The following is a 13,883-nucleotide window of genomic DNA, read 5'->3' on the forward strand; positions in this document are numbered from 1 at the left end:
TGGCTGTGTGGATTGTTCTAACTGGACAAGCAGTTTCTAGGGAGGGGAATCCACACTTACTGATTTTTAGGGTGACTTGGAAGCTTTGATGCCTTAAAACACCTGCCTTTTAACTTAGGTGTTTAATCAATTTTGCACGCAGGAAAAAAGGGATCCACAGATCAGCTGCCAGTGGACTGCCAACAGAACTAAGGAGAAGTCTAATGGCTAAAGTTGGATTTCTAGATTAAAAAAATGTATTTGTTCTGTGCCCATGTCTTAAAATTCAAACTGATTACCTGCACTTTCAGTGGCAGCCAGGAGAGGAAAAGGTTTATTCCAGAATCCCTTACCTGCTTCTCAGCATAATAGAAGAAAACAAAACCAGGTCTTTTACTCTTTGACATTTCTCAGTGATTTTGCTGGTATTTCTCCAAATCTGAGTTCAGTAAAGCCCAACATCTGCTTTTTAGGCACTGTTTAGCTAAGCCCTTCCATTTGTCTGTGAGGTGCCTCTGCTGCCCTGTGTGACAATCCATAATTGGTTCAGTTCTTGGCATGAGGATCAATGTTGATCTGTAATATGAGAGCCTTTCCTGGGCAGAGAGGAGTCCTGGCACTAGCCTTGGAAAAGGCAGATAAGAGGGAAGAGTTTCCTTTCCTGTGTGCAGCAGAAAACCCCATTTGGCTTAAAGTGCCAAGCAAGATGACATTGATGTTCCCTCTGTCTACACTGAGAACAACCAGCCCATCTCCTGCCAGGAGAGAAAAAACCTGTATTTCACCCTGGAAGAAGTGTTTGTTTCCAGTTCAACCCAATTTATCAGGTGCAGCTTGGGGTGAAACACACACTGGACACCTGAAGGCAGTTGTGACCCTCCTGCTGGTGGGGAGGAGATGGGGATGGGGTGAACAGAGTCTACAGGGCTGGATCCTATTGCAGAGGTGTGAGGATGAAGACAGCAGCTGGTAGCCTGTGCTGGTTTCTTTCCCAAGGCAGCTTTCCAAACAGGATAATTGGCACTTCCTTGACTCCACCTAAACCACCCCAAATTCTTTGGCCCAGCTGGTGACTCTGATCACTTTGGCCACGTCTGTAAGGAAAGAGCCCTTTTCCTTCCCAGTGCTCCCCAGCCCAGATCAGCCATGGGTGCAGGACCCACTGGGGCATCCCCAGCAGGGTGCTGGCACCTGTTCCCAGGAAAGGGCTGGAAGGACACTCATCAGCATATGTCACTCAGTGGCTCTGAGCCTGTGCCCTGCCTCAGCTCCATTCCCCAGCCTCAGCTCAGTTTGTTGCCCAGTTTCTGCCATTGCTTCCACGAGCTTTGAAGGCTTGTGTCTATTTATAGTAGCAGTGAAGATGTTGATGACAATGAAAAGGCTTCAATAAAAATTTTATTTTAATGGGCACATTTTACACGGTAAAGTGGCATGTTCAAGATTTCTAGATTCTCTTGCTGACTCTCTTCAAGGTAAGGTCACCCATGGTCATTGTCTGAAAAAGAAATTAAGAAGTGTTAGCTTTTTATGAATTTGTAGACTTGTTGAATATCTCAAGTTGAAAGGCACACATAAGGATCATCATGGTATTTAGCTCCACACCGTATTTAGGATCTGGTCTTGCAACTCAAAACAGGGCTGATACCCAGTCTATCTCTTATAAACTGAATTTTTAAAGCTTTGGATTTCTTCATGAATACCCCAAAGTAGGTAGGGATAAGCTGGCATCCCTCAGCTGGAATCAGTTTGCCTCACCTTTCTTTTCTAAGAGAGCCAAGCCCTGGCACATACCTGTTGCTCTGGGTGGGTGAGACCATGCCCTCATTACCTGAAACTTTGATCAGCTGTGCCTGAACTGAAAAAGTGTCTGAAAAAGGGTCTGAAAAAGTGCTTTCTGGATCATAGTCTAATGAACTGAAACTGCCTTCAGTTCCTGGCTGCAGAGCCTGTGTTGCAAGCACGTGCTCTGCCACAGCTCCTCCCAGTGCCTCTGTAGCTTCCTAGGGCCAGGCAGCTCTGTTATTCCAGCCATTGCCCCTCCACACTTACGTAGGTGATGATGTCTCCGTTGACCTCTGTGACAGATTTCATCCCTTTCACCTGTGTGACCAGTTTGTTGTTACCCTCCATCTGCACAACAACCTGGTGGAAGACAGAAGCATTCATGTTATTGCTGGAGACCACCTCAACCCCTGCATTTTGTCCTTCCCCTGCCATAGCAGGAGGGGACTGCACATCTAAAAAGGTTACAGACAGCAACAGCACCCCCAGGGCAACTGCAACTGATCAATTAAATTAATCAAATAAATAAGACAGCAAAACCTATTTTTGTTTATCTGTCTTGTCCAGCTATGAGATGTGTTCATTTGCCCTTGAGCTGCTGATGTACAGAGGCTAAAACTCTTCCAATAACTGTTTCCCCATGGTTTCTGCCAAAGGGAGTGCAGCGATGCTGGAAATCATGACACAGCTGGGACAGCTCTCAGAGCCCCATTCACAGGGCATTTCTTTGGGGATCATCCCTCCTGCTTTCAGAAGTCCCTGCAATTCCATCTTCTCGTGAGACAGAGATGAGAGGCAGTATTCACCAGCAGTGTTGCTTGACATTCTATGAACCATTGGAAACTAATGTCCAGGAATGGGAACTGACCCAAGTTCAAGGGTGGTAACTCCTCTCCTTGCCAAATCATCTCACCCAGGGTAACCTGAAGCAGTGGGAAAGGCTAGCAGAGAAGCTAACAGCTACTGGGACTTAAGAGGAGAGATTTATTGGTTTATGATTCATTATCTGATTCTCCTGCACTACCTTTGAGTCAACAAAATTAAGGCGGAGATGTGTTTTGTGTTGCAACATGACAAAAAGTCTATCCTTTTCCACCTCAAATCTTTCAGAACTCTTCCTGTCAAAAACTTTTACTAATGCATCTTTATCCCCCTTATCCAAGTGGGATATTAAAACACCGGCTTCTAGTGTTTTCCAAAGCGACTATTAAAATAGATTCAGAAATGCAAGGCTTCTTCTGCAGGAGGTGCAGTACATTAATTAATACCTGTAGTATGGTCAGTCCCTTTGCTCATATGCAGAGGGAATGGCTGGAAAGGAAATTTAATGTCCCTGAGCCCCCACAGCCCTGGCAGAGGAGGGGCTGCTCACTCACCTTCGCTTTCTCTCCATTCAGCAGCTCTATCTCGCTCTCCTCCCCAATGGTGAACTCGTTTTTCACCACTTTGGAGCCAGTAGTCACAGTAACCTTGAACTTTTTCCCATCCTGCACAATTTCTGAGACGCTCTTGAGGTCCTTGCCCTTCTGGATCTCCTCCTCAGAGAGCCCTGCCCAGGAACAAGAGACATTGAGTGAACGGTGGAGCCATCTGTGGGCAGAATGCTGCCGCTGAACAAATCAATGTAGCAGGATTTGGAGACTTACAGTTGGGAAAATTTCTATTGCAGTGTGGAAAAACCTTACAATGATGATACTTCCCAAAGAGCCATATGTCCCTGAGTCTGCTGGGGCGAAAGATTATACTGTCATCCTGAATTTTTTGTGGGAACTAGATATGTCCCATGTCTTGCTGACCTGACTGGGAGCACAGACATCACCTCCCTGTCTAAGAAAAAATCCTGTTTTCCTTCTTTCACTGACAGGCAAGGAAAAATGGATTAAATCAAGACAGAATAAAGGAACAAAGTGTTTTTTAAATTCAGGGATTTAGATTCAGTGTTCCTCAGAACCATCTTATTAAGTCTTCTCCCAAAGCCTGAAGGTGATCTGACAGGTAGAGCCCTTCTGGCACATAACTGTGCAGAAACAGTGCAAAGCCCTTGGATCCCTGCAGGACCACATTCCCTGTCACAGACACAAGTGGAAATCTATCAGACACATTCATCATTTAGCATTTAAAAAGCACCAACTCTTTTTCTGGTGAATGGTGGGATGTGAGGCTTTGAGCATCACAGCATAGTAGCTGAGCAATGTCCTGCTTGCCCTCAAATTTCACAGCCTGATGGAGCAGATCTGCAGTGCCCCCAAGCCACCAAGGTCCTGCTGGTTTATCACAAATGTGCAGCACTCAGCCACACTGGCCAGTGGCTGCAGAACCTGCCAGGACTGACTTCCTGTGAGCCACAAAAGTTCACCCATCATCTCTTGACCCCCAGCCCCAGAGAGAGAGAGATGCTTTCTCTTCTGAGATCACATGTTCACACAAATGCATTTAAAACCCCAATAATTACAAGGTGACAGACAAAACCAGGAAATCTCAGAGATGTCTCAATCTGCATCATCAGCACATCAGTACAGTTGGCTCCCAAAAATCAGTGGGATCTGAGGATACAAAGCAGCACATAGCACATGCAGGCACTTACCAAGGGCTCTCATAAAGGGCTCAAAGTTTTCCTGGGACTGGAGCTCGTATTTTCCAGCGAAGCTCATGGTGGAAATGTTCTCTGTGCTCCTAACACAAGAGAAGGTGCCTTGCTGGTAAGCAGAGCTTGGTTTTATATCATCCTTCTGCCTTAAAAGTTGGCCAGAGGTAAGATGATGTAATTGGTTTATGGGCATGTTCAAACATTAACATAAAACTGGGCAATGGTCAGTGATAAATTGCTCTACATTTTACAGAACACAATTTACAACGTGGGGGCAGGGAAAACCCCATAAAATGCATTTTATGGAAGTCACAATGTGGCATCCATAAACAAATTATTTTAAAAAAAGTAATTGTGCAAAGAGGGTCATTACCAGAGGAACAAGCCGAATCATTTAATGAGTTTGCTGTCTGGAAGCACGTAACTGGAGGAGGAGAATGTGGTGACTGTGTGTCCCCTGGACCTGACACTGGGGGGTTTCTGCTCACTGGTGGGTCTTCAGCACTAGCAGAATAGTGGCTGCACACTGGCAGGGACTGACTCACTCCTGGACCTGTGATGGTGAGCTTTGGTGTAACCCAGAAGTAGCAGCAGCACAAACACATTGCTGTCCTCTAAGAAAATTGCTCCAAATCAATTCCTGGCCTTGCACTGGCCCACCTGAAGACTGCACTTTGAATCAGGCTCTACCTCTATGGTCCTGTGTGGATGGAGAGCTGCTGCCATTAGTGATCTACCAAGCTGCTTTCATCTCCTTTTCCTGTAGGAGCCACAGTCACTCGTGTACTGAAGAAGCATTTCCAGCTCTTGGAGCTGCAATTCTCCCAAGTGCCACATCAGAAGGGCCAGCAGCAGCCTCCAAGCTGAGCCTGATTCCTCCCTCCAAAGCAGGACTCAGAGCTGGGCTCCTCTTCCAGCCCTGTCCCAGATTGCTTCATGGCATCTGAACATCCATCCTCTGGGTCTGGATTCTTAGGCTTGGCTTCTTGTCTCAATGAATCCCTCCTCACTCACAAAGTCAGCTTGCATCTTTGTCCTTGGCTGGGATGGGGGAAAATCCGCAGGGACATCATCCATGGAGGCACCATGGAGGGAACCAGGCAGGTTCAGAGAGCATGCATGGACGGGTGGATTGACTCAGCAATTTCTCCAAACAGCTTTTGGGGTTGTTTTTTCCATTTCATCCCCCCAGGAATGATGCCACATTAGGAACTTCATTCATTTTTATCCCTGCCACAGGTGAATAGTCCAGTGTCACGTGGGGCTGTGCTGACATGTCCCTTTTCAGTGTCCTCTTCACAGGGACAGCGGTGACTGACCTCTTCTGCTGTGTCCTGGAAGCAGCCTGAGCTGGTAGATCCCTGCCTCCTGTCAGCCAAGTTCTCTGGCCATGGACCACTTGGAAGCACATGTGTGCCTCCCACATTTTTGTGCCCTGGACCTCTGGATGTTCCTTCAGGCAATTCAGGTCCCCTCTCTTTGCATGATGGGAAGAGAGATTAGGCTTGAAAAAACTGCAGTTTCCAGGCCCACAGTGTCCATAGAGATGAAGCTCCTAAGGGCTGGATGTCACTCATCAAATGTTAAAAGGGGAATATAATTGTCCAGGACTCTCTTGGTAACTGGGCAGAAATTTTTCCATTCACAGAAATAGACAGCTCATGAGAGACTTCACCCCCTTTGGAAGTCCAAATTCTTTTCAAACAGTTGTTTTCTGTAGATATCTTCTCCTCCTCTGCTTACTCTGAATAGCTATAACATATTTGTGCTCCTGATTTACTGCTGTTGAAGTGGGGATTATGGATCACTGCTAGAAAATATGGAAATGTGGCCAACTGATTTTTGATCAATGAACAAAAATAGAACTCTTTGTGTTCTGTTGGGCTCAACACTCTTTTATTTTCTTTAGCAAAGAAATGCAGTTTGTATTAGAGAAAGGAGAAACACTTATTGAATGAAATTTGGCCAAGGTAATTATTATCGAGCCAGGCCTGCTGAGCAAATGGCAGGTGAGATAAACTTAATCTCAATAGCAAAGTTCAGACTAGTTGTACATCTCCCCAACAGAATATGGCATCTTTTAAAATATGATATCATTTTAACTTTCCAGGGCCAAGAAAATGCACCTGATTTGCCATGACAATTGGTAATTTTTTTAAAGTAAATCCATACCCTAAAACCTGAATCTGGTTTGTATAAAGAGAAAAGTCATGGATCATTTTCAAAAATAGTTGAGGAAGCTACATCTTGAGGGAAGCCAGCAGGTACCTCTGTCTTTAAAGCAGAGGGTCTTAGAAGTTTGTCAGAAAAAAAGACTGAAGTATCTTATTTCTGCTTTTTGCACCTGAATCAGACATAGGGACATGCAGAACTTCTCAGGCAAGAATATCACCAGTGAATCAGCCTTGGTTTTGGCAAAATTTTAAACTACACCTCCTCTGTCTCCCTGGGCACTCACCCTGGGTCTCCAAGACCCACGTCTTGAAGGAGAGGTGCTCAGCCCAAACCTCCCAAATTGCAATTTGTGGCTGGTGCCTCACATTATAACATCTCCCATAATCAATAAGCTTGGCTCTGTCACCTCTGTAGCTGCAGTGGAGCACTTGCATCCTTTTATGACATCTCCTCAACCCTTCCCTGGGATTCCCAAGCTAACTCTCACTTTCAATCAATATCTGGGAAGCACCTTCCTACATGTACTCCTTGTTGAGTTGGACACTATATCCACATTTTGAGGTTTAAGGCTACTACAGAAAAAAAATATATATCTCTACCTCGTCCAGGTCAAACTGAAACTCTTAATTGAGTTCTGCACTACAAAAATGACTTTACAGCCAAAGCAGTGTATGGGGAGAGGCACTTTCCTGTAGCCCAGGGGAGGGTCCCTGGCAGACTCGTGGAGGTCTGGGAATGTCTTCATGCATCTGTCCTCTATCACCTCACTTGCTTCTCTTATGTCTCCCACCAGTGACTCCCCAGACTTCAGTGAGCCCAGCACCTCAGTGCTTTGGGAAGCCAGGGCTGGGCTCCACACCACGATTTTCTTGGCCCAAATATGGAAGGCTACAAGCCAGGACCTTTGATGATTCAGTACTGGATTTTTCTAGTGCAATTCCAGTTGAACACCCCAAAACCCCTTGCCACTTTCTTTAAAAGCTTGGTCACAAGCTTGCCAGTCACAGATCCCCAGGTGGGCTCCCCTCTGTCTCAACCTAGAGAATTGTTGGGTAATTCTATTTCTGCTGCCCTTGAACCTGGGAACTTGGTCTGCTGCCAGATTTTCACATCTCTGGTATGATTATTTTGAACCTTGAGGAACAAAGGTTTCCTCATCAGGACGCATAGCTGCATTGCTTCGAAAGGTTGGATGGGATGGAGAAGATGCTACTGCTGCTGTGAGCTCTCCATCCCTCTTGTGCTGTGTTACCATCCCTCTCTTTTCTTTGTGCTGTGTTACCAAGACAGCACCGAGATTAAAAACAGCACCTCTCCAGATTTTTCTCTTTTTAAAATGGCCTTGGCAGTCTACTGAGATTCCTGCCTCCAAGCTGTAACTTCCAAGCTGCAGACATGCAAGCGCCATTTCCTATAGGTTTAGATTAGATATGTCATTATCAGAGCCCTGATAAGAATGCCAAAAGAAGTAGCTTGTGCAGAGAGCTGCTGCTTGATAAAGCTTTCCAACGATGCTGATATTCAGAGAAGGGCAGCCCTCAGCCCTTGTCATCTTATTGCAAAGTTACCAAAGGGAGCAAAGGGCTGGTATTGCTTCCTCAAGGTTGAGGCAGCTCTATCACTAATAGCAAAGAGCCTTAACTCTGTTTATCAGTGATCACCTGGGGACCAGAACTTACAGAAGAATTGGACTTTGCTGCTGGGATCTTGCTTTAGAGAGGAATAAAGCTGCTGGCTCAGCCACCCACTTCTCATTCTCTTGCCTCCAACATCTGTAGTGTAGCACTGTGGCCTCTCTCCAGGCATGAGGACCCTCTGTTTATGCACTCAAGAGGATGCATATTGTCCTTGCAGCTTGGCCTTTGATGGGATGAGGCTGTCCTCCATCTGACAGCCCAGCTCGAGGAGACAGGGTAAAGGACTGAAAACAGTACTCATTGCTTATGGAACTAGTGTGTGCCAGAACAAGGAAAGAAAATGTTGGGAAAGAAATGGAGACATTAGCAGCCAACGTTCTTGAGTGAGGAAAGTCTGGAAGAAGCCCCTAAAGCAGAGCCAGTGAAGATTTAACCAGTGATGCATCCAACCCCATCACACACTCAGTGCAAATGTCTCCCTCTGATCTAGGCACATGAAGAGCCTCTGAGACACAGTGGGGTAAGGAAACCTTCATCTGAGCAAGTGCAGGAGACTGGTGTGTTGGCATGGAAAGGGCAGCAGCCTCCAAGAGCCCACAGGTGGTCAGATAACTCCAGTCCTGGAGGGACACCTGGCTGTCACTGTAGGCCAGTACTCACCTGTCCAGCTGTTCTCCCCTTCGTCCTGATTTATCAAGCACAGTGGCTCACTCAGCACTCTTCACAGAGAGTTGCAGGTGATTAGTCAAGGAGAGCATCTCAGGGCCAGACAAGCATGGGGAGGGAGCCTGTTCCTATCTCTCCTTGAGGCAAATAATCACAATCTATATATAAAATGAAGGAAAGTCCAAGCAATAATCCCCAAGACTTTCCCTAGGAGAAAGTGCTCTTTGGCTGGGGAAAGCAATGAGCCAAGAGTGATGCACCAGCCAGAGGGTCAATGCTGAGGCAGCACATACAAGGGAGGCAGAGAACTGCATGGAGTCTGACAACAACTGAGTTTTCACCAGGTTCAGGGCCACAGAGGCGCTCCGTGGGGAACAGCTATGGTGCCAGCAAGACCAGAGCTGTGGACAAAGCCCAGTATTGCCACTGTCCATGTCCCACTTGATCCTATCATGTTTTTATAGTCAAAGTGCTTCCTTGAGCACAGGTATCCCCATTCTGCCCATCATGGAGCCTGACTTTCCCAAAATCACCAGATAAAGCACATTCCTTGTCCAGTCCCTAATTGGGGGTCATAGAGCCCATATGCTATGGGATTGCAGATTTTGATAAAAAATGTGGCTATGGGGTATAATGTAAACTTCAGCATAGAAGAACCAGATTGCACAACCTTCTCCAGATAACAGTTTCTCCAATATCCCACCAGTGATGCCAGGACTGCACAGTTCCTTGAGCTGCCTTTCTGCTCTGCCTTTATGAGTGGGTCCTGCACTCTGGTTTACAAGAACAAAACCACAACACAGATGTCCTTGATTTGGCTGTGAAACACCTTGCTCTGAGGAATGAGCTTTGTACCCAGCTGGGGGGAAAGAGCAGACATGCTGGCAGCTCCTTGTCCTGCAAAATCACCAGAGGTGGAAAAGTCTGTATGTGCACATTTGCAGGCGAGAAGAGATGATCCATATGGAAGTTCTGCCTCACATCAGCTGAGATACTGGCAATTTAGATCAGATTTAGAAAGTGGGGGAAAGAGCCACCCTTGCTGTAACAAAGCACAAAGATGTAGCTGTGTACAGTTTAATTTATTTACAGTCATATAATTCTGTCATATATCTCTTTGACATGAGGTTCAAATAAATAATTCTGGGTGCATATTTGTCTGCACAGCTGCAGGCATTCTGCAAGCTTCCTTAGCCCCCTTGGTGTAGATTCTGAGCCTGACTAAGGTGTGGGTCTGCCTCTGAGAAGGCAGAACTGAAATACTTTGATTTCTGGCCAGAATCTTGCAGTTTTTACCTAGAATCTCCCTGTTTTCTCTGTGAATGTTGACACTTCCATACATGAGAGGGCAAGGGACATATAATTTCAACAGCACCCAGTGATAAGCTCCTCTAATTTTTCTCAGCCAATGTAGCACACTTCCCACTGGAAGGTACTCTGTACAGGGTAGTAAATGGCATTGCAAAATCCCAAATATCCTGGTCACTGCCTTTCTGGAGCTGCCTGGTGTTGTCTGGGTCACTTATACGTCTGAGAGCTTTTGTTTGTGTGCAGTTTTCAGATCCCATACAGTTTGTGGGCAGAGGCAGGACTGGGAGATATGGGGACATTTCTGTGCTGCTCAGGGTTACATGATGCTTTTTTATTAAACTTGGTGCTTTTTGGACCTGGATGAAAGCTGGGGTCCTTTCTGTGTGCCCTTTTCTGACTGTCTCACCAGGGACAGGAGAGATCTTGCCGAAAAGAAGGTAATAAAATCCCAGGATGGGATTCTTTGGGGAGAAGATGGGTGAACATGAAGAGCCTCCTTCCCACCCCATGAGCTCTTGGATCCGCTTTGTATCCAACCCTCCTGCTGCAGGACACGCCCGTGCTTCCTTTTCCTCAGCTCCAAAACTTCAGAGAGGTGTTCCCCGGCTTTTGTTGGGATAGAGTCCGTAACCCCGAGCGTGGAGGGACCTCTGGGAGGCTGGGAAAGGCTGGATGGATCAGGGAAAGGGATGTGCATCTCTCCAGGATGCAGGACACAAGGCACTGCCGCCATCTAGTGACTTGGGGTTCGCCGGTGGCTCCGGCAGAGCCGCTGGCCCACGGCGCTCCTGGGGATGCTCTGCGGGGCAAATGGGCCAGGGACCCTGACCCAGCGTGCTGCTTGTGCTTGGGACACGAAGAGGGGCTCACTTTGCTGGAGAGGGTGGAAAAACTGCTCAGCAAACACGAAGCTGAGAGTTTTGCTGTGCTTGTCTTTGAGTGCTGTAGCGCTCGAGGGTGAGACATGATATTTTAGGGGGATTTGTGCAGGAAAAAATTGAATTTTTCTGTTATACATGTCTTTCTGCTTCCTCAGTCCTCATCACGCTTTGGGATGCCTTTGAAAGGTGGAGAGGCTGAGGAAATTCCCCTGGAGGGATGAAAAATAATACATGGAAAAAAAAAAAAAAAAGTGTTTGCAAATACAGCAGGTGATTCGAGTTCAGAGACCACGAACTACCATGAACTGTTCAGGAATGGGCAAGGTCCAAAGTAGAACTGTAAATCCCAGCAGGAATATGGAGTAACACCAGGTTAATTAGAGGCTATTACATTTTCCAGTTTTTCATCTGTTGCTGCAGTGGATGAGTCCTGACAGGCAGCATGTGCACACTCCTCCCCTCCTTTTCTTAAAAATTCAAAATAATATTAAAGAATCGTAGAATGAATCATGGAATCATGGAATGGTTTGGGTTGGAAGGGACCTTAAAGATCATCTGGTTCCAACTCCCCTGCCATGGGCAGGGACACCTTCCACTAGACCAGGCTGCTCAGAGCTCCACCCAAAATGAAATGCCACTCTAAATTTTAGTGCATGGAACTCATAGGGCTGAGCACAGGAAAATCTCTCCAAGTAAATGGCACTGCCATCCTGGTTTGTGTCCCAGGCTGTGTTCTGTGCTCACCTGTGACTGCCACATCAGCACTCCCTGCACCCCAGCATTAACCACTGACCTTGTTAATGAGAGTTATCGCTGCTGATAGACCCAGGGCAGAGCTGTGGCAACAACTTCTTTGCAGATGCAGAGCAGCAGGTATCCTGGAGTAATCCTTTTTTTTTTTTTTTTGCAAGGCTCCTTCATCGCAGATAGGTGTGATGCTGAAGGAATCATCAATCTCATTGTAAGGTCTTCACTTGGAAAAAAAAAAAGGATGCATTAATGAAGACATTTCACTCAGTTAAATACACATAAAAAGAACTATAGATATGGTAAGTGAATGCCCAGAGGCATAAGGTCCCATGCTGGTGGCAATAGGTGAAGTCTCATTGAATGTTGCTGGGTAACTCTTGCAAAGATGTACATCGATGATATTAAATACTTGCATTGGTAATAAAAAACATCAGCTTGTGCAGTTCTTCCTTTGGATTTGATCCTGTTCTTGTTCTAGTCTGAATTTGAGATGAGCTTTAAGTGTGCTCTGCCTCTGCATGGGCAATGAAGGAAAATCCTGAATTCACCTTGGCACATCATCATGGGAAAGGGAAGAATAGAGGAGAAAATCACATATCCTGCAGTTTTTCCTATTTCCTTTATTTCTAATATTTCACAGTTTTGTCCAGAGATACTACTTGCAGTTTTTTTGTGTCAGCTACCACTGGAGCATGTTGAGGAGCTGAGACTCTGTTTTGGAGATATCAGCCACTCCACTCAGCATCCAAGTAAACCTGGGAGCTTCCAGTGACTTCAGGGGAGGTGATGGGGAGGTTTCACCATCGATTTAAGCCTCACCAACCCCTGAAGAACAAGGTCCAGCCTTGCTGTTTTATCTAGAACTGTCTGAAAAGACCTAGATCCACATCTGGAATGGGGACAGATCTCCATTACAGGATGTGCACCCCACTGCACACCAGTGTGCCAGGAGGATCTGGTGACTACAGGTACAGGGGGGACTGTGGGGCCACAGCAGGTTTGGGTGGCTCAGGATTCACCTTTGCAATGTCATGAGGCATACGGAGCACAGAGATGGTGGGGAGAAGAAGGCTGGTTGGTGATATGATTTATATAATTATAGATAAGTAGCTACCTTCCTACCTGATTTCCTAGAGGTAGGCTCTGCTCTGGCCCACAGTTTGAGCTCAGATATATTATTAAAATGCTTCTGTTTGCTTCCTACTCTGCTACAGCTGCCCTGTTCTACCTTGAGCAATACCATCACAGGCAGCTCTGTCCAGAGCCTGAAATCTACCTGCCTCTACCTGAAGACCCTGCAGAAAGATTCCTGTAGGACTCTGGGTGAAGAAAAGTCATTTTCCACACCAGTGCCCAGGCCAGTGACTAGACCACTCTCTACCAGAGATTTTTCTCATTGCTCCAGTTAGAACCATAAGAATAAAGAGAGAGAAGCAATGTATTTAGGGTCAGACTCCAGTGCTTTGGCAGGTGGTATGTCTCTTGCAGCAGATGTGGCTCATAGCAGGCTTTTTTCAGCCACTCTTTGTACCTCTGCTCCTGGCTGCCTGGACTGAAGTCTTTTGCTTTCTCTAGCACTGAGCTGTGGCCTGAGTTTGTGCAGCCACTGTTCCTGTGCTGACCTTGCCCTTCAAAATACACTGTTTATATTAAAATAAAAAGCAGCAAAGGGATGCACAGCCCTTCCCTGTGAGGAGATGGATTGTTTTGCACAACCCCTCCCATGTCTCCTCTCTCTCCTGTGCCTCAGTTTCCCTATTGATGTGACAGGGCTGTTGGCAGGCTGAGCAGAGCTGGGTTCCAGACTGATTGTGCTTGCAAGAGGCTTCTGGGATTTCCTGACCCAAACCCTTCTTTAAGCAGCTTCAATCTCAAATTTAAATGCAAACTCATGGTTTAATCAGGTGTCTCCATGTTTCCCCAGTTGAAACTGGAATATCTCCAGGGTTAAAGAAGAGACCACAAGATCTCCATGTCCTGTGCCTGATCACTGAGAGTTAAAGCTCTCTCCTAATATTTAACCAGATCTCCCCCTAGCTGCAGCTCAGACCTGCTGCTCTTTGTCCTGACTCCTGGCACCAGCAGAAGCAGCTGAGCTTCATCTCTCCCCAT

The 13,883-nt window shown here is 46.4% G+C and overlaps 1 protein-coding gene across 1 annotated transcript; it reads right to left on the reverse strand.

The window, feature by feature from the left end:
* Positions 1 to 1,359: 1,359 nt before the first annotated feature.
* FABP1 (fatty acid binding protein 1) lies at positions 1,360 to 4,494 on the reverse strand. The gene is made up of 4 exons (XM_056489168.1): positions 4,349 to 4,494; positions 3,141 to 3,313; positions 2,032 to 2,124; positions 1,360 to 1,477 (listed from the first exon to the last, which is right to left on the reverse strand). Exons 1-4 carry the CDS (start codon positions 4,413 to 4,415, stop codon positions 1,427 to 1,429), a joined length of 384 nt encoding a protein of 127 aa, XP_056345143.1. The 5' UTR covers positions 4,416 to 4,494; the 3' UTR covers positions 1,360 to 1,426.
* Positions 4,495 to 13,883: the final 9,389 nt, after the last annotated feature.

The sequence above is a fragment of the Oenanthe melanoleuca genome, chromosome 4 (genome assembly GCF_029582105.1).
Source record: "Oenanthe melanoleuca isolate GR-GAL-2019-014 chromosome 4, OMel1.0, whole genome shotgun sequence".
Lineage (NCBI taxonomy): Eukaryota > Metazoa > Chordata > Aves > Passeriformes > Muscicapidae > Oenanthe > Oenanthe melanoleuca.